The sequence below is a fragment of the Oenanthe melanoleuca genome, chromosome 7 (genome assembly GCF_029582105.1).
Source record: "Oenanthe melanoleuca isolate GR-GAL-2019-014 chromosome 7, OMel1.0, whole genome shotgun sequence".
NCBI classification, from domain to species: domain Eukaryota; kingdom Metazoa; phylum Chordata; class Aves; order Passeriformes; family Muscicapidae; genus Oenanthe; species Oenanthe melanoleuca.
In genome coordinates, this window is record NC_079341.1 from 7,577,555 (window position 1) to 7,602,019 (window position 24,465).

General features: G+C 38.8%; 3 protein-coding genes across 3 annotated transcripts; 2 read left to right on the forward strand and 1 right to left on the reverse strand.

Moving 5' to 3' along the window:
* Positions 1-13,482: 13,482 nt before the first annotated feature.
* On the forward strand, positions 13,483-16,190 carry ASDURF (ASNSD1 upstream open reading frame). The gene is made up of 4 exons (XM_056496945.1): positions 13,483-13,672; positions 14,123-14,176; positions 14,673-14,748; positions 15,331-16,190. Exons 1-4 carry the CDS (start codon positions 13,598-13,600, stop codon positions 15,399-15,401), a joined length of 276 nt encoding a protein of 91 aa, XP_056352920.1. The 5' UTR covers positions 13,483-13,597; the 3' UTR covers positions 15,402-16,190.
* ASNSD1 (asparagine synthetase domain containing 1) lies at positions 15,423-20,078 on the forward strand. Its single transcript, XM_056496941.1, has 3 exons — positions 15,423-16,904; positions 17,786-17,967; positions 18,824-20,078. Exons 1-3 carry the CDS (start codon positions 15,423-15,425, stop codon positions 19,083-19,085), a joined length of 1,926 nt encoding a protein of 641 aa, XP_056352916.1. The 3' UTR covers positions 19,086-20,078.
* Positions 19,246-24,434, reverse strand: OSGEPL1 (O-sialoglycoprotein endopeptidase like 1). Its single transcript, XM_056496942.1, has 8 exons — positions 24,028-24,434; positions 23,638-23,885; positions 22,620-23,007; positions 21,529-21,733; positions 21,305-21,453; positions 20,627-20,757; positions 20,409-20,480; positions 19,246-19,536 (listed from the first exon to the last, which is right to left on the reverse strand). Exons 2-8 carry the CDS (start codon positions 23,847-23,849, stop codon positions 19,446-19,448), a joined length of 1,248 nt encoding a protein of 415 aa, XP_056352917.1. The 5' UTR covers positions 23,850-23,885; positions 24,028-24,434; the 3' UTR covers positions 19,246-19,445.
* Between the last annotated feature and the right edge of the window lie 31 nt (positions 24,435-24,465).

Below are 24,465 nucleotides of genomic sequence, written 5' to 3' on the forward strand. Positions count from 1 at the left end.
TCTATCACAGGGATTTTTTTGTGTCTTTCCAAGCAAGTGCATTTTTTGTCTTAATTTCTTGTGCTATAAAAAGAGAGAGATTTTTCTAAAGTCTTTTAAAATTTGTGGATGAAGTGTCCTGCACAGTAAATTCAGAGTGCTGTCATGCTGTCATTTGCAGACATGTCTAATTTTATGTCCTCAAATTTTCTCATCTATAGAATAAGGATTATTCTATGTATCACTAAGAAGTTGAATTAATGAATGTAAGTCATGTATTCTGAAAACTTAAAAATGAAGACAGCATTCAATTAGTTTGCTACTTAGTTTCACCACATGCATACTTCATGAAATTTAACTCTGCAGAGAAGCCAGGGAGCAGGAGATGGGGAACAGTGATGTTATGGTGAGCAGGGTGATATTAAATTAATGAACATTATAAGCAGGTAATGCTTCATCAAATTACTAATGTTGTCTGCTATTTTTTGAGAATTGGTTTTATAGAAAATATGTAATTCAGTTTACAGAACTACTATACTAAAAATGAGCTCCTCCCCAGTGGTACCAGTCAAGTTCCTTTGTGACAGGATGCTGAGCCCTTCTTAAAATTCAAGGAAAAAAATAAAAAAAGTCTGCAGGCAATTTGGGCAGTTTGCAGGATTGACATGTCATGATTTGTCACACCATTAACATCTAAAACATAGGTTTGCACACTGTCCACACTACTGGGTTCTCCCCAGGACACAGAACACATGGACAAAGTATTTTTCTTGACCTACTTGACTAAACTACTTGAAAAAACTACTGACCACCTAATATCCAGTGTCTGACCTTACTGTAGTTCCCCAAGGAAAGAAGATCCTTGTGTAATGAGTCAGGAGGTGCTAAGTTTAGTCAGACATCACTTTCCCTGAAGGTACTTCAGAGCCCTCTCCCCACTGCATGCCTTGCAGGTGTTTGCTGTGTGCTTTCACATATGCAACAGCTTTTAGGTGGGCAATCTGCACAGGAAATGTGGGATGAAGTGCAGCTGCTACAGCAGTGACTGTGCAGCCATGCAGCAAAGCTCATAGCTGCAGGATCAGTGGGGACAACAGGGAATGTGGAGTGAGTAACAGTAACTGAAATGCAAGATGCAAGCCATTTATTTTAGGTATTAGAAAAATATGGAAATTAAATAATGGCTGGAGTAGAACAATGTTAGTGGTTTCACTGGCCAGGTCAACGCAAACAGTGTGATGAAAGCATGAAAGGAGGAAAAACAGATTAATTGATCTCAGTAGTATTGCCAGCATGGAAGAAGAAAGAAATTAAATTTCAGTAGTTAAGCATGCAGGAGAAAATAAGACTTATTGCAAATAAAATGAATATGGTACACACTGTCATGTTCTCTCTCTCCACTATAACTTCACAGAAGTTAAACAGAATTTTTGTTGCAGTCTTGGGACCAACTGATAAGTATAATTTTTGTACTGGAGTCTGTGGCACATCACTAAATAAGGGAAGTGGGGTTTAAGTGGCATTCCACACAGGTCATCTCGCAGAAGCAGGAGATGTGAACAGGCTCATTGGAGAGAAGGGTCATGGATTAAAGGAAGATCTTGCTGGTAAACATTAGACTACATTGTGGCAGGTTTTATGGACCTTGTGAAATGCTAGAAACTCCCAAGCTTTTCTCAATCTCAAAAAAATTCAATACTAGGACAATTCATATTGGAAAATATCTCAGAAGGTCTCTTTCCTATTCTCCTGCTCCAAGCAAAGTCAGCTATGAAATAGATTACTCAAAGCTTTATCCAGTTCCAAGGCTGGAGACTGCAAAATCTCCCTGAACAACTTGTTCCACTGCTTCTCTGTCATCATCTGCATCTTCTTTTATCTCATCTGAGAAATTAATGCTTTCAGTTGCCAAATATCACCTATATCTGTTCCTGGTTCATCCGATAGTGGCACCTTAGAATTTTTTATTCTGCTAAGGAGGCATAACTAGCTGAATTTTCTTTTTTTTAAGCAGTTCATACAGTATGGGCTGTGGCATTGTAAGGAGAATAAGAGCCAAGGAAGATGATGCTGTGATCATAAAGCATTAGAGGATGGCCATGTTAAGAACAGTCTCACAGTTGGTATATTTAAATTCTGTAGGCTAAAAGGCTCTAGTGTAGATCTTTTAGATGAACCACCTGAATTCTGTATGAGCTGAAAATGTTCTCACTGTCATCAGAATAAAGATTTCAGCCCCCAGGGATGTTTTATGAAAGAAAAGAAGCAGCTGTACAAGCATTCCTGCCAAAATAATCAACAAAACACAACTATCAGTAATTGGAGTACATGGCTGTATATTTTGCACCCTGAGAACTGCAGGGAGTCAAGATGAGAACAACAGCTGTGGAAGAAGCAGTTAAATCATAAGGGAAATAGAAAAGGACAGCAAGACGCTCCATGATAAAGATTTTTATTAATTTTGAGGTATGTCTTTGTGCCCTCTGAGACAGAAATCAGGCTGTTCATCACATCAGCAAATTAAAAATCGGCAACGTCATTTGGGTACCAAATCAAACAACGATAAATGTTCTTCCCACACCTATGCACAGGGTGTGGCACTCTGATCTTTCATCAAATCTCTGTTTGCAGGAAAACAGCTTGATAGATAAAGCTGCTGCCTAGTATGAGCCTTTCATAATGTCCACTCTAAACCTGGCCAGGTTACCCAGGAAATTTCCTCCAATGAGTAATCCTTCCTGTCTGAAGTTGGCATGTTTTGTATAATTCTGTAGACACTGCAGGATGCTCAAGGATAGAATATTGGCCTGATTACACTATACTCTCTCCTCAGACATAATGCAGAATTTTCAGTCAGGATGTTGCAGCTGTTCTACTGCTGTGCATTGCAGTGTTATGCAACAATTAAGGCCAGGAAATGGAGATTACTTCATACCTAGTGCAGAGTGGGTGATGACTTTTAAATATCCTCAGAAGTAAAGTTTATTTTAGAATTAAACAATAAGCAAATAAACACATGAAGCAATGGCACTGAAGTCAAACAGGAAGGCTGCTTAATTACTTTCAAATAGGAAGAACTGAAAGGACAGTCTAACATCAAATCACAGTAACACATGGAACATAAATTAACCAGAGCTGAATTTACCAGAAATATTTAACCTATTGGGTCATATAGAAGATGCTCCACAGGCAGTGAGAGCTGTCCTTGATCCAAACACACAGTACACTAATGAGAAACAAACCATAAAGAATTAAACAATAAAATGCTGCTAAATAATTTTGCTATGCATGAGCTCTGTTCTGAAAATCAGAAATTAACAGATATATAATAAATAAACCCTTGAAAAAAAGACCTGTTTACTAGCTGCACATATATTGCAAAATCTTACTTTTAAAGATGAACTATTTAGGAAAACCATGAAAAATTATTTGTGGTAATGTCTAAGCCGAATTCCCCATAGCTGTATTTCAGTAAAAAAACTCTAGTAAATGCTTCAGTGGAAAAACAATGTTCTAATGCTAAAAAGCAAATGCAACAAACCTCAGGGAATCCAGTTATTTTTAATTAGTCATGCTAATTAGCACAGTGAGAGCCTGAAAAGTAAAGATGATAACCAAAGCTTAGCATTGCCAATCTTCTGATACAAGAAAATTGAGACTACCCTGGCATTTGTGCAACTGCTTGAAAACTGAACAGCCAGCAGTAGTTAGTATAGTGCAAGATACTGTGCCTTTTTTTTGCTGCTGTTCACTTGTTAACAGGAACATTTGACCCTGCAATTTAAGATTCCAGATTCACCTAAGTTCCTGACATTCTGGCCTGCCCTACAACAGCCAGTAGTACAGAGCAGACTTCAGTAGCTGTGAAACTCACTGTTCCTTTTGCACACACAACTACAGGAGACATAGGGGCTTAAATTAATTTCCTTCTGACAATTACTGGAGCATGAGATTTCATTCTCCTTATTTAACTGTACCCTATGACAAAAAAAAAAAAAAAATACTATTAGTGCTCAGAAAACGAATCTATTAAAAAAATATCATCATTTCAAAATTAGGAATTTCTGTGGCATTACATTTCACTTACCAACCATGGGGAACATAAATATTTTCAGTTCTAAATATATTGAAACCCCGCCACTCAGTGCCTTTTCTGTTATAAAATTAAATTTAAAAGAGGCAACAATCTCTATTATTTGGATGTCTGTTTCAACCATTTTTCCAGGTCTGATAGAGCTGCAAATAGTTCTCCCACATGTCACACACTCAGTATCAGTGAAGTGTCAGATCAGAAAGATAACTACTGTCAACACTGTTAGCAAACATTTTGCCAATCATCTAGCAAGTATTTCCTCATTTTTGTTCTGAATAGGGCTAGATGTGTAGGCAGAATAGATGGTGCAACCTGTCATTAGAAGCTCTGCTGGGAAGAGGCTGAATACTACAAACCTTCTCTTCCTCCACTCCCCCAAATCACTTCCCTATCTACATATTAGAACACAAAACCTTTACCCTCAGTCTCCTCAGCTTTGTCCTCAGCAACAGAATATGAGACACACTTGAACTCTGCAATGGCTGGAAACTTGATTTTTTCAGTAACTAGAGTCAAATGTTCAGCTTTATTCATCAGCAATGTGCATGATGCAGCCTGGTCAAAGAAAAATACCTTCAGTTTTGAAACTCTAAAAGCAGCTTGAACACTGACTATACTGTCAAGATAATATATTGAGGTATGCATTTAATACTGAATATGCTTGCCAAGATAAATACTAAGATATCCTGCATGGTTTTGGAGTGGAGTAGTGCCTGAAAGAAAATAGCAAACTGCAGTAGTACCAGATGCATATTTAGGTCTGATTCAATACATGCAAAATTTCCCCCTTTGCTGTTCCGTTTGTACAAATTTTAATTTTGTCCAAATATTAACTCACCTGGGTTTAGGTTTTAATGACTTCTGTAAACTTGAAAAAATATTATTTCAGTTATCCATGATGACTTAAAAATCCTTTTCAAAACAGCATCTGGCATCCTCAGAGTAGTATCGGTAGGCAATATTGTATCGGTAGGCAAGACAGATCAGATGTGGACCAAGAACAGCATCTCTTAAGGTATAAAGCTATTTAAAATTCTTTCTGTTCTCCCTAAGAGTTATTATTATTAGTGGTATTTATATGCAGAGGATTTTAAGTGCTTAGTATCATCTAACTTCTGTATTTGTTCTTATTTCATAACATAAATACATATGAAACATAGAATTCTACAATATAAAGAAATGCTGCTAACAATAAATAGAATAGAATCTAGAATTGTTATCTAATAGAGTAGGCTTATGTGCATATATATAAACTTGTATTTCTGTATTCACAAACTTCCACACAGTTAAATTTATACAGATGAGACCTGAAGTTTGATTAAATCTAATGAAAATCCTCCAGCAGCAAGATGTTCACGACTGTGCTGCTTAAGTTTCCTGCAAGAAGAATGGAATAACCCAAACAGTTCTTCACCAGCTAAACCTTGCTCATCTTGCTTTGTAATCAAGTCATTTGATCAAAATTAGCTATGAGAGAAAAGCAGCAGAATTTGGCTTTGCAGAGTAGTATTCATTTAAACAAGCAGGATGCAGATCACATATCCAAGTTCTTCTATAATTTGACAATGACTTTATTACAGTTTAAAATAGTAAATACGACAGTAAACAAAAAATAAATCCTTTTTACAGTTGCTACTGAGAACAAGAAATGCATTTCATTTCCCAGTGTCATCTCTGAATAAAATTTTCCAATTTTTCAGTCATTCAAACAATATATTTTATTCTCCAAGGTGTTAGCTCTTTTATTAAAAAGATAAAGGCAGCGCAACAATGGAGGAAGCATAGAGTATGCTGGAGTCTAGTTAAGTGCATGATTGAAAATAAGCTTGGCAAAGTCTCCTGGCAACACTTCGTGGAAAACACAGTAAACAAATAAGTGTAAGTTACATGAACAGTAACTGAATGCTAGAGCCTTCATTTCTCAGCCAAAAATACTTCCAATGGCTGTATGTGTAGCTGAAGAGCTGTTGCATCCATTTCAGTAGCAAACAATATATGTTAGGCTGTATATAGTGGATTTACCTAAAAGAGGATTAAAAGTCAATTAAATACTTCAGATAAAAAATAAAATTTTAAAAAAGAGCAATTATTGTCTTCCTCTGATTTTTAAAGAGATCATGACCTCCTTCTAGTTAATACAATTTTTAATCAGATACCTTAATGTAATCTCTGCAATAGCTGTGTAAGTTACAGGGTAAATCTGATAGTTGCAAGGACTATGAGATCTCTTCAGCAGGTGTTGGCTAAATCTGCTCTGCTTTAATTGTGCTGATTACTGTATAAATTCTAGAGCAGTTGTGGCAGATTTATCACTTTAACTCTGCTTACCATTAAGCCAAGCACAGCCTCTGACACCACTGTTCAGGGTCTCAGATGTAGGTTTTTTCATACTTGGACAGAAAACTCAAGAACCCCTACAGACAAATCTTAACCGTATTCTAAGAGTTGATTTAAATTTTTAATTGTCTTTTGAGCTCTGAACACTAGCCATAAGAGGATTTTGACCAATTCAGTATCTCCTGGATAATAATTTTTCAAGATTTCATTGAAGGTGGAAGCAGCAGAGAAGGCTAAGAAGCTACAAAGAAAGTAAAACATAGTTGCCTACTTTCCCTTCTTTAGAGAGAACTTTCATGCTTTTGGACTGGAATACTTCCAGAAAAGTATGTTCCTTCATAGTAATTTATTGTCATGCCTCTCTGTTTTTTCTGGTCTGGAAAGAATCAAATGCAGTCACATCTTGTCCACGTTGCTTGCAAGTTTACCAGTTTACTAATGGCCACTCTAAATTTTCCTCCTTAATGCCATGTAAACTGATGCTGATAGGACTGTCACTTCAACCTATTGAGACCTATAAACAACCCTTAAGCAAAATTTGGCAAAGCTTGTTTATTCTAAATTCATTATTTTTATTTCTGACTTTCACTGCTAACCAAGGTCAGTATTTCTCAGTAAGTCTGCCAAGTTTCACTGATTCTGTCATATTTATAACCTTGTATAAAGGTTTTTAAAGTTTGCTTTAAGAATATTAACTGAACTTACATTGTGTGTAGGCTGAGATATTAATTTACAGGTATCTAGTGCTAGGGTTGTTTTGTTTTCCAGACAGCTACTGTACTGATTTCAGAAGTGCTAAATACCAGTATCTTTCTTTAAAGAAATGTCAGAATATTAATAAAAAGGATGTTACTCAAATGTTCAATGTTACAAAATTGTATGATTTATCTAGGCTACCTCTCTTACATGTGATAATGTATGTCAATAGCAGAAAGATCTTAATTCTATTACCTAACTTAGTGTTAAATTCAGAGCCGTGGGCAGTTTTGCTAAATATTCAACAATTAAAAAATGCACAAATAATTACGCAATAATACCTCTCCCTCTCTTGTGGTTATTCTTGCTTTAAATGATGAATTAACATTTTAAAAATCAGCACTGGAAATACCAGGAATGCAGACAGCATTACAGCATTTTAAGTAACTGTATCAGACACAGATAAGGCAAACATTCAAAGCCTACCAGCATTTTCATTGCTGGTTTCTCAGTTCTAGTGGTTCTGCCTTGAAACAGAAGGAAATCTTTTGAGGATTATTACACTACCTAAAACATGAGGTTCTTACACCTCACAGTAGTTACAGCCTGCACTTTTGTAGTGCAATCTTCCGTAATTGCAACAGCTGTAGTTACTCCAAAAACTGTGTTAAAGTGGGAAAGAATATAGGATCAGTGATGGTGTTTCAGAGGAGAGTGTTTGGGGAAAACAGTTAAATCTCATGATGTTTAGACTTTAAATAAGATGACAATCACAGTAAAGCTTAAGGCACAGCAGCTTGCAACCAGGGAATTTTGCCTTTTTAAATTTTATGTCAACATGACAAATAGAAATGTTTTGTCCTGTGATAACCCAAAAAAAAACGTTTCATGAACTCATTTCTGTGAGCTTTTCTGTCAGAGGTCACCTCGCTGTGGAATGCTTAGTCTGCTGCTTCATGAGAACTTGATCAGAATATTTTCTTTCCAGCTACAGAGATAAAGGGTCTAGGCTGCCAAGCAACCATGAAGGCTTAAAACAGTCAGCATAAAAATTGTGATAAAATTAAAATAGATACACATTTGCTATTGAGTGCAGTGAATATTTCTGCAATGAGTAGTTTTCTGACTTTGACTTCATAAAGCAAAACCAGTCCAATTTTAAATATGGAAATAGTAATTTAAGCATGGAAATACTAATGCTCGTAGATGGAACATGAATAAAATAAAAGCTAGGACCTCCAAGTTTTGTTCCTCACCCTACCAACTCACACAGCTTTGGCTTAGGTTTCCTCTCTGTATTCATCCATCTCAGTAGGGCATTTTGAGTTTCATGGACCAGAAATCAATAAGTATCACATTCACCATAAAAGGATGGTGAACAAGTATGACCCTCAAGACTGAAAGTTCTACTAAAGGTTCAGCTTCTTTGGGTACCAGGTTTTTTGCCATGTGTGCAGGCTGATCTGTACCAAAACTTTGAGCAGAGAGAAGAAAAAGAAAAACAAAACTGGAGAGGAATAAGGACAGTGGGTAATGGCATAAATGGGAAGGCCTCAGTACAGCCTAAGACAGAAAGAATGAAGTTTAAAAATAAATGAAGCCAAACAAACTGTTTGGTAGCATGGCCTCTGGCACATTAGAATTTGAAAACCTTAGTGTTTCCTTTCAAATAACTCCCATCTCCAAACCTGGAAAAACAATCTCTCTAGTGGCTCTATTTTCCCAGTAGCAGGAGCTAAGTCCAAATGTATATGACAGTGAGAACAAAGGCACAAAAAGCACATGAGAGTGACACATTTAATAAAATAACCTAGGCAAGATCCTAATCCAACTGGGCATCTTAGAGCACACAGCCTTACCTTCACTCCTGCCTCAGAGAGCCTTGAAAAGGTATCATGCATTTCCCCCTTTCTCCAGTCTGCTCAGACATGTTCTGTCCTGCCCAAGCTCTCACTTAGGTGTCTGTTGTGTGCCTATGGAATATGCTTTACGGGGCTGTAACCTATCTCAGCCCAAATTACCAAGGCCCTGATTCCAGAAGACTCAGGCAGGCTGCCACTTCCGTACCTTCAGCCCATCCTGCTCAGACCTGCCTACTCCTCCAAAAAAATCTAATCTCTGGGTCTTATCTTCCAGAAAATATCAGTTGTACATAGTATTAAATACAGTACTTACTGTCATGGAGGCACTCCCAACAGGAAAGAGAAGCCCATAATTATCCCTCCAGTCTTCTCTGCACTTCCTAACTCAGCTTCCAAAAAGCAGAATTACTGGGTAGGTTGACTCTTCACTCAGAATGTTTTTGGTACAGTTCTCTTTTCCTTTTCTAATTAGGCAGAAATATTAGCACTAATCTGATTTTATATAAAGATGCCAAATCCAAGATAATCCAAATGAGGCATCGGTCTATGAAATGTTCCTGAGCAGCTCTAAGCCTCTCATATACCTGCTCTTTGGTGGCACCAACAGAGGAGCTTCCAGCATCCAGGCACCAGGCTTCCATCTTCACACTGCAAACAAAATGTTTTGTAAGACAGAGCACTTGATTTTTTAAGATCCCTGGACATTCAACTACTCAAAATGTGTATCTAGGACTCTGATCCCATATTCAAAGTAGTTACTGCAGTAAACCTGTGAATTGGTTATTCAGAGCATGAGGGACTGCCCTGCAAGAGACAAACCCAAATATTTTAGTTCTGCATGTCTAAGTGAAGCTAGCACTAGCAGGAACTTAACTGTCTTTTAAAGTCTAACAAAGTGCACAACAAATTGTTCTGCACCAAGGAAGGAAAAATTACGAAAATTAAAGGTCAAACTGTCTTCTCAACTACAGCAACCTAAGACCTTGAAAAAGGCTCTTGAATTCATTAGAGTTACTTCAGTTTTATATTGAAGAACAGAGTGAACTTGGAAAAGTCTATTTTTAAATCCTTTCTTACTTAAATAATCAGATGAAGGACTGCTGGGAGTATTTTACAAATAAGCTGTTTGGTTCAGAACTTTAGAAGCTTTGAGGTTTGCAATCAGATTGTAAAAACTAATGAGCTTTTACAAACTGATGATAGTTCTCAGTTATTTTGACAACAGCCTAAAAATCCTCCATGTGAAAGTGATGAAATTCTGCTTTTGAATAGAAAATTAATAATTTTATATTTGTGAACTGCACAGAATTTTTGTGCAAATGAGTTCTCAGATTGCTTTAACAGTGTATCAGAAGTGCTGTAAAAACCAACTGTACCTCAAGACCATAAAAGTGCTCAGACTTTCTGTTTTACTTGCAGTGACAGGATTTTTAAAGTAGAATGATTAAAGGTTTTGCAAGGTTTCTTGTGTAATTGACAATCTAGGTACTTAACCTAAGGAAACAAACCACAACTTTGCCTAGATTCCAGTGTATATATCCACATCCCTAGCTGTGTAAATTAACCTAACTCCCTTCAAATCCTGATGTCTCAGACAAATTAACAGAAGGACTACCATAAAGCAAACCAAACCAATTCCAACAATTTGAACTTTATTAGACTGGTATAAATTAGCAAATTATTAAATTAGGTTCAACTGGGAAATTAACACAGAGATTGATGTTACATCTCAGAATCTACTAATGTGTATTATGGCAACACATATGTGTATGTATGGATATGCCTGAATACAAAATAAGCCAGGATCAGAACTGAGGACGTTCCAAAACAGACAAAAACCCACATAAATTCTCACACTGTGCTCTCCCCTTTTAGAAACCTCATCCATCTGTCTTACATGGCTGGCCCCACTCTTTCCTTGGCTGTCTCTAAGCAGCCAGCACAGTTTCGGCTTGCTCTCTTGTGGCCAACATTAGAGCTACAATTATCCTGGTGCTATTTCCCTGCAAGGACCTCTGTGACCGGTTCTTCTGAAGCATGACAAGTTCCCTCAGATTACAGTCACTTACAGCTGAACCTCATAAACCACTCAGACTTGAACCCACAACCGATTTACAGTGGCTTAACATGTTACCAAGCATCAGCTGAGAGATACAGAACTGAGCACACGCGGATTTCCAGCCTGCAGCAAAGAGCACGGAAACTTTGAGGTTGCTAAGGACTATCAGTCCTACCTTGTGACTCTCACAGCTATAAAATCCTCCAACACAAATGTACTGTCAACATCATGAACAGAGGTCCTCAAGACATGACAGTGTTGTCACAAGGATGGCCTCACCTCTTCAGCATGGTTTTAACAGCAGCCTTTTGGAGACTGAGCTTGGTTATTTAAAGATTCCTGTTTTGGCCGTGCATTTGCTAACAGGTGACAGCAACTTCAAAGACTTTCTGGCATCAGTAACTACTTCTGGCTTTTAGCCGTTTCCATGACTTTTTGGGTAATTTGTGTAATTTGTGTTATTTTTTATATTTTTAAAGATGCCAGGTAAAAGACTGAAATATTCTTTGATACTTTATTAACATTGTGTCAGGCATTATTAACCTCCAGAAATAGTTTTATGCTAGTAAAAAGAACAATAGTTTAGAGCATCAGAGCTGGCACAAATGCACAGACACGATCAGAATGGCCAGAGATGTGTCACTGAATGACATTGTCCACTTAGCTGTCAGCCAGACGAGCCAGACGAGGTGCCCTCCCCAGCTCTCAGGAATAACAGTGCAGACAACACCAGAACTGCAGCAGCCCTGGAATGAGCTCCAATGGAGATGACACTGCTCTGCACAGAGAGTGAAAAGGTTTCCTTTGCTGAGTTGCAAACACAGCTGCTCTCTTTGTAGGTATGACTGTAATATTAGGAGTGATCTTGTCACAGGAATTAAATTATTTCTAAAAGGACCTATCAAAAGCCCGTTCCTTATCAGCAGAAGAATCATTAGTTTGTGGTAAGACCAGAAGTTAAAACCATTCCACGTTTGCTATTAATCCTCAAAACCATTACCATCACTCTTCTGAAACAATCAATAACACTGAGTGATGGATTTTTGATTAATAAACATTAACTGCCTTTATTACAGAACATAAAAAGGATAATCACTACAGAAATTATACTTTGACTACTGGTTACTTGATCATCAACCTTTGTAACATATGAACAACAAATAAAACACTTGGGCAGCAGAGGGTTGGGAGTTACTCAGATTAAACAAATTACTCAACAGAACAACAGCGACAAACTACAAAGCACAGTGAGCAATAGCACCAAAACTGATCTATGTGACCCAGATATGTGTATTTCTTCCAGAATTCAAGGGACAAGAACCCAGAACTGCTCCAACCCCTGGAAAACAACTCCCCAGCAGCTTCAGCTGCTCTGCTTTGGGACTGCCAGAATCACAACAGCCCTGTGCACTGCAGAGAAAAACAGATCAGCTCCCTCACCTGTCCCACCACACAGACCCACACGCAGCCGTGGTGGGGCAAGGCTGGAGGCACAAGTGTGTGCTTAAAGGTGGAGGGAAGAGAAAGACTGACCTTTTAGGAAAGTGTAACCTTCTGTTAAAAGCAAATAAGCACAACTTTTGCAAGTTAGTGGATTGTGAAATATAGCCAAATTGTCTTTCTCCATCCCTGTACTGGGAGCCAAAATCCTTGTTCTTCCTATACCGCTACCAAAAATATTGATCAACATCACAGACATTCCAGCCAAGCTCATAGATACAACCAAGCTGCAATCTTGCTCAGAAACTCTAAGTATTATCAAAATATATAATATGTACGATTATGTGAGATTAAGTCAACACTCCTACCTCTCTTACAGAAGTTGTAAATATTTCAAATGATTCATGAAGATCTGAACTATATTTCCACTGCAGTCAGTACCATAAGGACCCCTCTAAAAAGTCCCTCTCTATCTTTACTGTAGAAACATGTCTTAGTACTGAACTTAATGAAACATATGATCCTAATATCTGTAAATAGTGTATGAATCATATCATAATATCTGTAAATAGTGTATGATTCATATCTCTTCTGGAAGACCTTTAAGCAAACCGCTTAAAGGGGTTTGAGAGCCCCCTGCCCGACAGCAGCCCCGGGTCACACTACACTAAACTGCTCATTTCCTTTTCCGGGTGTTCCGACACACTCATCCAAAAAATCTTCTCCATCTTGGGCCTGTCCCGAATGCCCTCCCGCATACTGCTCCCAGAAAGTACAGCGCAGTCCCGGTTTCTCCCGGCGGGGGGCGCGAGCCCCCTCAGGCTTCGCGCCATTCGCCTCGCGCCCCCGCGCGTGCCCGGCCGCTCCTGCTGATTGGTGCCCCTTGGGGCGCGTGCCCTGCCGTGCCTGCTGATTGGTGCCCCTTGGGGCGCGTGCCCAGCGTCGCCTGCTGATTGGTGCTCTGTCAGGCGCGTGCTCGGCCGCGCCTGCTGATTGGCGGCGTTCTGCGCGGCCCCGCCTCCGCGCACGCGCTGTGCTGCGGCCGGCCCCGGGGGCTGCGCTGTCCGAACGTGCGCGGCTGGCGCCGGTGTCGCCGCCGTCGTGTGAGAGCGCCCGGTGCTCGCCACGGCCATGTCGGGCCGCCCGCCGCGGCAGGAGGATGAGGAGAGCGCGACGTTGGGCCACAAGGAGGAGCTGAGCCGGCGGGTGAGCGGAGGCGGCCCCGCGGGGCCCTGTTGCTCCTAATACAGTTCTAGAGTATTTGGATTTTCATTAATTTCATTTTGAATCTGGAGCATACCTGTGATTGTAAAGTGTATTCTCAATATTATGCTAATTTTGAAAAATTATTTGATGTTGTATTAATTGTGTGTATGTTCTCTTCTGAGGGTAAAAAATGTGCTCTCTGATTATCATTTATGGCTTCCCAGCAGCTTTTGAGTGTAGAAGTGCCAATGCATGCAAAATAGCATGTTTCTACAGAAACTAAGTATGTAACTTTAAAGACTTACTTTTTCTTCAGTGATTCATTTGGAGAACAGCAGCTATACATGCATGTTGCTGTCTTAAAATATCAGTAGACATGCTCACCACTAGGATTATAATATGATGTCTTGTTTTTTATCATTTAATTCAAATGCACCTTTTGCCTTTCAGATTAAAGAGCAGAAGGTTGTAGTCGATGAGCTTTCCAATTTGAAGAAGAACCGGGTAAGGTTTTACAAGTTTGCTTTTAACTATTTCACTTTAGCAGAGAAATAAACATAAAGACAAGAGGGGTAACAAAATCAGAGCATGCTGTCTTTAATTTGTTTTAATACAGATTTTAATAAACACGTAGTCTGCTGTGCTTAGAATAATTTTTCCTCCAAATCATTTGATTATGTATACTTGTGCAGTGTTGGGATTTTTTGGTTTTTTATGTTTTATTTGAATTGATCACAAGGATTCATTAGGTATTCCTACCTTTTCTGTGTGTTTGTTCAAAATAGAACGTGATCACTTGGGCATGAGGAAAAGAGAAGTTCAGAATTGTCTTAGGTTGAGCATTAAATACTTTTGATTAGAATGCTGGTGTTGGCAGGGCAGAACTTATCCCTTCACTTTTATACCAGGAATGTCTCTTTGGACCCACACCAACTTCTGCTGTAGTGTGGTCCCAGAAGCTGCTGCTTTGACTTAATACAGTGTGGGTTTTGTTTTACAGAAAGTTTATAAGCAGCAACCCAATAGCAACATATTCTTCCTTGCAGACCGGACAGAAATGCTGTCTCAGTGCAAAAGTAAGTTTGCAGTGCAAAAGTGTCTAAAATAGTTAATGTTTAAAAGCTGTATTTGTAGCTGATTTCAATGGTATATTGAAACGAGATAATTGCAGCTGTGTGCAAATACAAAGTAATAGGGGAGTGGTTAACAGAGGTGATGATAGAACAAGCATTAGAACAGTAAAAATTCAGAAGTATAAATTTAATTTTCTGGAGTGAAAAATTGTACTTCTCTTTGATTTGGGTTAATAGTGTTGCCATTTTAATTGTCAGTTCCCTTTTCTTAATACAAATGTTGAAGTCATACTGATTATATAGGCAGGAGTTGGCCATTCCCCTATTGCACTGTGGCTTTCTTTGGGAAAAAAAATCCTCATATTTGTATAATAAAGAGGAATATGCTACAGCAAGCTTTTATATCTTATGTTAGTAGTGATGGAACACAAACATAGCACTTTGCTTAATTAGTGTTGTATGATTATCACTTCAATTGAAAAAGTGACTGGAATTACTAATTTTGTAGGTATACTCTTAAACTTAGCTATGCATAAACTTTCCTGTTTATGAAACTGATTATTTGTGTCATTTTCTGTTACACAGATACATTAGATGAATTAAAGAAGGCACATCAGGAGCTGGAAAATTCAGAAAAGGCTAAAATGAAGAAGTAGTTCCTGTGAATTCGCGTTGCAATGTGTGGTATTTGCTGTGTTGTTACCTTGTGCAGCCAGCGTGCGATTCATGATTTCCTCAGTGAAGACACCCTCTGCCATCTGAGAAGAAGAGGACCAGACAGTAGCCAACAGTTGATAAAAACTGTGCCTGATCTCTCTTATGAATGTCTCTTTTCAGGCCATGTACTTCACTTGAGGGGACTAGTGACTCCTCAGCCTCTGGAAGATGTCAATAACAATATTTTTCTTTGGAATGGAGAAATTTTCAGTGGAGTGCATGTAGGAAATCTAGAGAATGATACCGAAGTAATGTTTCATCATCTGGCTTTATGCAGCAGTGAAATGGACATTTTGTCACTCTTCTCATTGCTTCAGGGTCCCTGGTCTTTTATTTATTATGAAGCAGCCAGACACAGTTTATGGTTTGGCAGAGATTACTTTGGTCGTCGTAGTTTGCTTTGGCAGTTCAGTAATGAGGCTGACAGCGCTTTCTGTCTCACATCTGTAAGTGGTTGTTCTGAATCAGGCAACCAATGGCAAGAAGTCCCAGCATCTGGAATTTTCAAAATTGATCTCAAAGCTTGTGCAACAACTAAATCTTTGTCTTTAACATTGTTTCCATGGAAGTACAGCTGCATAGAGGAAGCAGTAGAAGAAACATTCATGAATGTTCTTGACCAAGTGTCAAAAGATTTACCAAACCATGTACATCTCATGGTGAATGAATCAAAGCTGTGTCTTAGAGCACCAGTTATCCCCTTAAATAAAACAGTTTCTAAAGCTTCAGGTGCATGTCCAGGCTCTAATTCTAGCAACATTAACTGTGTGGTGTCTGTAGAAACCCTTCAAGAATTTCTTGCAGAGGATCATAAGAAAAAATTAGCCTGTCAATTTCTGGATGTTTTAAATGAAGCAGTCAAGAGACGAGTCCTGTGTCTCTTCAGAGACCCAGATCAGAAAACAAGAGAATTTCCAAGCATGTCTCATAAGAAAGCACACATTGCAGTGCTCTTTTCTGGTGGCATTGATTCTATGGTTATTGCAGCCCTGGCTGATAAACATGTGCCTTTGGAAGAGCCAATTGATCTTCTCAATGTAGCTTTCATGATGAAAAAGCAAGCTAAGCACAGGGGTACCACTAAAAGACATACCAACCATGATGTACAGCTTGATTTGCTTTGTCCTCAGGAAGGCTGTCAGGATCTTGATGCTGACTCTAGTACTCATTTATCTTGTTTTGATGTTCCTGACAGAATCACTGGTAGGGCAGGACTGAAGGAATTAGAAGCCATTAACCCTTCAAGAACCTGGAACTTTGTGGAAATTAATGTTACATTAGAGGAATTGAAAAAAGTGAGAAAAGAACGTATTAATTATTTAATCTATCCACTGGACACAGTCTTGGATGACAGTATTGGCTGTGCAATTTGGTTTGCTTCTAGAGGAGAGGGTTTCATTAGTAACCAAGGAGAACTGAAACCATATAAAAGTCCTGCAAAGGTACTGTTTTGTTTTGTTTTGTTTTGTGCCTTATGTTTGACTTCGGAATGTAAAAACAGTTTTATTGATTCAGGAATCAGCTGGGATCTTTGCCATTCATAAAGCTTCTGAAATTCAGTGTCAGAATGTAAAATATTCAATAATTATAATATTTGTTTAATTCTAGAGTTTAAAATAATATTTAGTTCTTTTGTCATGTAATGTGCATGGCTTTGGATATGCAATAGTATGTATAGGAAAAAAACAACCACCATCTATAATTTTTGATTCTGATTTCTCACATCTCTGTTTTTGATGGTTTGTGTAGGGAAGAAGGAACTATTTAATTTCAGCTGTTGAAGGCACAGTAATGGGCCAGATGTAATAGTGGTTCTTCTCTTGATAAAACATTTTACTGTAGTTACTGAGTAGTGTAAGCCATTTTTACATTGTGTAATGTAGTTGTTACTAACCCAGTAGCTGGTAAATGAATAATACTCTGGGTATAACTTCAGGTAACGACAACATATGTCATAATCATTTGACAAGAATTTTTAAATGCTGTTGTTTAGCAAATATTATCATAGAAACTAATAAAGATACTCTTCAAATATACTGGTATATTTGTGATACATATGGCATTATTTTGATGTTTTTTCCTTTCTCCACTAGCAATGTTTGTGTGTACTTTAAGGTGTGATCATGAACACAATTCAAGTTACCAGTGACTTTACTGGGAGTTGTTTCAGGCTTTGTAAATGTGTAAGGCACAGCCCATCCTATAGGTAATATTTAGAAGATGTCTCTTAAAATTTTTCTCCGTAAGATGTAGTTAAACATTTAACATCTGTTACATATTAACTTGCATAGATACTAAGATTTCTTATATTCTGTTTCCTCAGGTTGTGCTTATGGGAATTGGAGCAGATGAACAGCTTGCTGGGTATTCCCGACATCGTGTTTGCTTCAGAAAAGATGGCTTAGAGGGTCTTAATAAAGAACTTGAAATGGAGTTAGGTCGCATTTCTTCTCGAAATCTTGGTAGAGATGACAGGATCATCGGTGACCACGGAAAAGAAGCCAGGTATTACTGTTTTAGCATGGAGCAAAACTGGTTTTGCTGGTTAGAAGCAGTTTTTAACACCCCTAAGAAAATCTTAATTGAAACTTCTGCATGTTTTATTGTCTCTAGTTCTGCTGCAGTTTTGTTAATGTGTACTGTGTTGTGCAGTTTTTAGTCTTGTTTTTTAAAAAAGTGGACTGTATTACACTGTGGAAGAGTTTACTTAAGGAAATTTAGCAACTTGATTTCCATGTAGAAGTTTTAAGAAGCAGCAACAGATGTTGAAATAGGCAAATTCAAGCTGGTTTTATCATTTTAAGTTAAACAGTCTTTTGTACAACTTTGAACTGTTCTGGTGTGGACCTTTGGGGAGTGTCTCTGGAGAATGACAGTGTAACAGAAGCTGTGTATTCCTATCCATGCAGTAAAGGCATAGTCAATATCCACCACATTTTCTGGCTGTTAAGTCTGAAGAGTTGAAGAATAATTTTATTTGTGTCTACTTCCTTCATGCTACCATCAACTTGAAAAACTTCCTTAGGTGGTGTGCAGGAGCAAAAGCCACTCAGGTGCATGAAAGGCTTTTTTATGTGATCTTTGTGCCAGTGCTTTTCTAAATCTGCTCTTAGTTGCACATTTTCAGTTGAGCACATGAACAGTTGCAATGGTGGATGTGCAGTGCTCTTAACTATGCACATAGTTATCATTAGATATGAATGCCTGAAGTTCAGAATGATGCCAGCATTTGTTGTGTAAATCTTTTTGTTTCAAAGTTGCAGTGTAGTTTCACACCATCTTTGCATGTGACAAAGAGGAAAACCAAGATTAGTCCTATGGAATTTTTAAAGGGTCTTTCCCACATAAATCTCTCTTTCAGATTTCCTTTTCTTGATGAAGATGTTGTTTCATTCCTCAATTCTCTTCCTGTCTCAGAAAAAGCTGATTTGACTTTACCTCGAGGAATTGGTGAGAAACTGATTCTGCGCCTTGCAGCCAAGGAGTTGGGCCTGACAGCCTCGACTGTTTTGCCAAAAAGGGCAGTACAGTTTGGATCTCGGATTGCAAAACTAGAGAGCAACAGTGAAAAAGCATCTGACACATGCAGCAGACTGAAGTTACTTTCAGTAGATGAATTATAGAGCTGTATCTTGAGATGTTGCATTTACTCTATATGCAAAGTCAGTAAATTTTTGAGTTTTCTTAGAATGTTTGGGTTTTTTTACACAATTGGGGCATAATTTTAATAATCAGAGTTGAATATGTGTACGTGTACAAGGAGCTCACTATGAATGCATCCTGTGCTTTTAAGTTTTTTTCTTTTAATACTGAGAATGCTTAGTTTGGAATAGTAACTGGAATCACTTTGGTGGTAGCAACACAGCATTTGTCTAAAAGGTGATTTTTAACATTTGTAATCCAAGTATTGTCACTAAACATAACAGCATTGAAACAGTTTTCATGGAATAATTTATAGTTGCATTTATTTTATTAAGTTACTTTTAAGATGCCAACCATCGTATCTTTTTTAATTTTGGCACCTTGATGGACTCTTCTTCAACTCTTTTTGAAATATCAATTCCCAGGGGAGCTCTAGAAAACAAAATTATGTATTTGTTAAAAATTAACATCATCATTGCCATATCACACAGATGTACAGTTTCACAGACCTTTTTTACAATTAGCACTAGAGTAAAAGTATTTTGGTACATTCCCTGCACTTCTAAGATTGTGACCATTAAAATAGCCTATCTGAAGCTGTACCTGGAGACATCTTTACAATAAGGAAATATTTGTATTTGTAGCCATTCCAAACTCAGAAAAACAGCTGTGATTTCAAAGCCATCTCCTGAGGCTGTTTTTTTATTTAAATTCTGATTTTAGTTGAAAATTCATGTCTTGCTGATAAATGCAAAACACACTATAGATTCACAGGTATCTCCTATGACAATCTTAAATAATGTATTATCAGCATTAAAACTTAATTTTAAAACAGCAAGTGAAACTTAGTTTTTTATTCACTGAAATATGTACAGCAAATTATTTTTGGACTATTTTATAATTTTTCATGTGAAAACTGTAGTGCAATTTTTTTGTATTGAGACCATCCAAGTCTGTTTTTCTGAAAAGGGAAAGGGAAAAAAAAACCTGAAAAAAATCCAGAGTTTAAGACCAGCTGGTACTTTTGAAAGATCTGCATTTTTGTTTGGTCTTAAGCCTAATATCTGCACAATTAAAGTAGGAAAACACATAGAACTGTATTATGTATGTAAATTAAGTTTCTGAGCCAAAACGAACATAAATGCCAGCCACGATCATTACTATTTAACGCTGTCTTGGAAAGTAACTTTTAAAATTTATATGTGCTGCAGAGAGACTCCTCAGCAGCTTGTGCCTGTTTTTCACATGACCTCTTCCCCTTTCACTGCCCACAGTGAGGAGAGTGGGAACGAGCAGTCACTTACCTTGGCTCATAGCGGATGCCAGCAGTGCTGTGTAGCACCCCCAGTCCTGCACGTAACCTTTCAATGCCATTCCTGAGCAACAAACCAGTCACACAAAAATGTATGTCACAATTCTGCATGCGAGCATATCGTTCAGTCAGCACAAAAAGAGGTTCTTGACTCTCATGTAAACCTTGCATGTGCTCCTGTAATGTTGTTCAAAGAGAAACAACTCTTACCATGCAATCATAACCCCATTATCAGTGCAGAGTCTTGGAGGAGGACACAGTAAAGCAAAACCATTTGCATCTGCCAGATTCTGTAGACCTTTTCGGATATACTGATTACTTGCAACTCCTCCTGATACAACCTAACAGCATTTCAAAAAGAAAAAAAGGCATTAACTCAAAAGTACTGATAGGTCACACAACTAACATGTTGCTTAAAAAAAGATTATCAGTTGAAGTTCTAAAGACAGCAATAAATGCTGCATTTGAGAATTAAAACATACCAGAAAAGAGTCTGCTAAGTGAGCTTATTATGCAAAAAATTATTCCTGAAGCACGTCAAGTCTAATGGAAGATGTCCCTTCCCATGGCAGAAGGATTGGAACTGGATGATCTTTAAAGTCCTTTCCAAGCTAAACCAGTTCTACTGTAACTAGAACAGCCATCAAGTATTGGGGAGCATGAGGTCAAGTTGTTATGGGAGCTTAGATTAGATGGTAAGAAAAGATCTCTCTCTAGGTTAAAACTTAGCTAAATATTTATATGACTGTTACTTCAATATTGTTGGTATTTTAACAATATAATACATACTGAGATCTTCCTCGTGTCAAGGTAGAAAGTACAAGGCATCTACATCCTCAAATGATGCTAGAGCGTCAGATATAAAAAGTAAAAACAAAGTATACCCACCAAAGTGGCATTTTTTGATGGTAATATGCTGTTCTTGACGCAGAAGAGCATGGCTCGATATGTCCTCTGGATAATATGAACAGTCACTGTGTGCTGTACGGCAGCAGCAACATCCTTAACACAGGACAGGATCTCACCTTCCTGAATTCCTATAAAAGTATATCATCAAAGGGGGTTCCTGAGGTCATCAAAAGCTCAGTTTGTATCTGACTGCCTAAAAATACCTTCTTCCTTTTCTTTCTGTACAATGGCATTATTGACAAGGTTTTGAAGTCCGGAGAAAGAGAAGTCGCAGTTGCGATACTGCTGCATGGGCAGTCGGAAGGTGAGCAGTTCCTGGTTCCCAGTCTGAGCCAGGTGCTCTATGGCCTTCCCCCCAGCCATGCTGTGGCACTCTGGGTGCTTTCTTAGAGACAGTCTTCGTGCCACCTAAGGAGATGACAAACAACAGACCTGGAATCAGTTCCTCCTGGAACAGCATCACTGTACTGTAGTCCATGGAGTAAAATGTGACACCAAAAAATCCAATCCAATGTGAAATTACAAACAGGGCATGGTAAGGGTAAGACATAATACCAGCCCAGCAGGATTTTTTTTTTTCTTGGAATATTTAGAAATGCAATTCTAGAACAATCTGGGCAAACATAAGGATCAACAAATTTTGCAGAAATATCAATTCACTTTTAAGCAATAGGAAACACACATGGACTGCCATACTGTATTACCAGATACACAGGAACAAAGTTGGTTTCACCTTTTGAAAATCCTCCTTCTGACTCCATGCACTCCCCCAATATTTTAATTAATATGCACAAATATGTTTAAAAACAGCGTCTGAGAACAAAGCCATAAGTGACCAATTTTACAGACTGTACTCAGGGACCCAGAAAATTTAAGATTCTGAAGGCCAAACCATGCTTTTCAAACTCTTAAGAACTAAAATTAGTAAGAAATGTTTTAACATGCATTTTTTAAACTTGGCAGCATAATAATACCTCTATAAAATACCTCTATAGATCTCTAATTAGTACAACTTCTTTGTGTAATCAGTGTGTCAATGAAACATTTAATACCAGTTTTGTTTATGTTGCCTATTTGGTGAAATATAATTAATGTACATGTTACAATTGATGTTTTGTGTACATTTTTAACATTTTTTTATATCTTAAATCTATGGCATTTCAAAACAGGAAAAAAAAAGTTACATCAAACTTATATTGCATTGAATTACTGTCCTCATGCTGATGTTAATACTACTACTATGTAGTATAAATGCAATAAAAAGAAGAGAACAACAAAGGAAAGGAAATATGACCTTATCCAGCATGTCACCCGGTGCGATGTCCGTGGACTGTCCGAGCAGGAGGAAATCTGAAACTCCTTGCGCTACTGCCAGGAGACAGTGGCCTCCAGAGATCAGGAGAACTAAGAAGGGAAATTCCAGGTGATGTGTGAGCCTGATGGTCAGAGCGTGAGCCTCCATGTGATGGATGGGGATGAAGGGCTTCTGGTGCCTGTTGACCAAGCTCAGGCTGTACTGCAGCCCCACGCCCAGGCTCAGTGCGAGCCCGGGTTTCACTGTGGTGGCCACAGCCGCGAGCTCAGCCACAGAAACGCCGCTGGCACGAAGGGCTTCTTGAACCACTTGCTCGATGTTTTCTCTGTGAAGCTGCTGTGCCACCACGGGAATTATTCCTCCTGTTCTAGAAAACCAAGGAATTACAGTGCATTGGTACCTCATAGCAGTTAGAATGCCATAAAAATAGTTTTCAGACACCTCTTAACCTTGTCGTATCCTGCCTGTTTCCTTAGTTCATTCTCTAATGCCTTGTTTAGTGTCAAGGGCACTGAAGAGAGCATAGTTATCAGTGGAAGGCCAGAAAAGGATCTAACTTGCTCTTTTTTGATCCATACGCTTTTTAATTGTATCTCAACACTGTTCCAAAACAATGTAACTTAATATTCACAAAGCCTCACTTATCAGCTAATGTTCTTAACCACCAACGCTTACATTTTATTCATTTTCCCTTTAAAAAGTAAGGCATTTGGTGATTTTAACAGTAGCAATGATATTTTATTCAAGCTAGAGGTAATCTATCTCTCTTTGAAAGAAAATACTGGAGGGAACTTGTTAAATGCATGGCATTTCTTTCCTCCCCCTTAATAGTATTTCAGGCATTGTGTGTTGTGGCGCCAGCAACAGATCTTCACACCTACCCACCACTTACTGAGTTTTATGGGGCAGGGAAGACTTTTATATGGATGATATTATAAATAACAGTAACAATAAAATCGTTATTAAGGCAGAAGACTTGAGAAAAGTCTGTTCTTACTGTAAATGAACTTCCTTCTGACAGTGCAGTGCTTCTCCCAGAACACAGCCAGACTCATCCACCACAGCAGCGCCGGTGTCGTCACAGCTCGTCTCTATTCCCAAAACCAGCCTGGGAAAACGCTGCTTTCCAGAGTGAGCAGAGCTGTTCCTCAGCCACGCAGCTCGGCCGTGCTTTACTGACTGCAAAACGCTTTTGGCAATGCTGTTCATTGCTTATAATCTACCTGGTGCTTGTCTAGGAGAGAACTGGATAGTTTATTGTTACTGGAGGGTTTTCAAACACGTGTTCTGCTCAGATTTTCTGAGGAGTTTTTAAAGTCATGAATGGCCACACAAGATATTTAAGACCCGAAGAAAAAAACAGCTGGGAGGTAACGTCTTGTTTTACCTGAATTACGTGTGAACAGAGTTCCTCATCACGCTTGCAGCCCTGCGGGAGGTCACAGCAGCAGAAGCCCCGCGGCTGAGCGCTGCTGTGCAGGCAAGGCAGGGCAAGTCCAGCAGCTCTGCCGCTTCACAGGCCCGGCCCCATCTCCGCGGATCCTCGTCCCGCCCCGGCCAGCGGCAGCTGCGGCCGGAACGCCCGGCTCCGCCCCGCCCGAGTCGCGGAGCGCTGGCGTTGTCCCCGTGTCGCGATGTGTCACCGCCCCGCTGCCAGGACGGGACACGGGGCGGTGCTGCAGGACCCGGCTCCGCCTCCGCCCGCCGGGGCACGGGGCGGTGCTGCCGGAACACGGGGCGGTGCTGCCGGAACTGCGTCTTTATCGGTGAAGTTCACAGCCAGAAAATTACTATAGCAAAAAAAAAAAAAAACAAAAAAACAAAA

Bases quoted from the DNA above. Each gene is read 5' to 3' on its own strand.
- ASNSD1 (XM_056496941.1), top strand. From the start codon at position 15,423: ATGTGTGGTATTTGCTGTGTTGTTACCTTGTGCAGCCAGCGTGCGATT. The intron at 16,905-17,785 runs GTACTGTTTTGT...CTGTTTCCTCAG, and splicing joins CATATAAAAGTCCTGCAAAG to GTTGTGCTTATGGGAATTGG. The intron at 17,968-18,823 runs GTATTACTGTTT...TCTCTCTTTCAG, and splicing joins GACCACGGAAAAGAAGCCAG to ATTTCCTTTTCTTGATGAAG.
- OSGEPL1 (XM_056496942.1), bottom strand. From the start codon at position 23,849: ATGAACAGCATTGCCAAAAGCGTTTTGCAGTCAGTAAAGCACGGCCGA. The intron at 21,454-21,528 runs GTATTTTTAGGC...ATACTTTTATAG, and splicing joins ACAGAAAGAAAAGGAAGAAG to GAATTCAGGAAGGTGAGATC. The intron at 20,481-20,626 runs GTAAGAGTTGTT...TTTGTTGCTCAG, and splicing joins AATGGGGTTATGATTGCATG to GAATGGCATTGAAAGGTTAC.
- ASDURF (XM_056496945.1), top strand. From the start codon at position 13,598: ATGTCGGGCCGCCCGCCGCGGCAGGAGGATGAGGAGAGCGCGACGTTG. The intron at 13,673-14,122 runs GTGAGCGGAGGC...TTTGCCTTTCAG, and splicing joins AGGAGGAGCTGAGCCGGCGG to ATTAAAGAGCAGAAGGTTGT. The intron at 14,749-15,330 runs GTAAGTTTGCAG...TCTGTTACACAG, and splicing joins AATGCTGTCTCAGTGCAAAA to ATACATTAGATGAATTAAAG.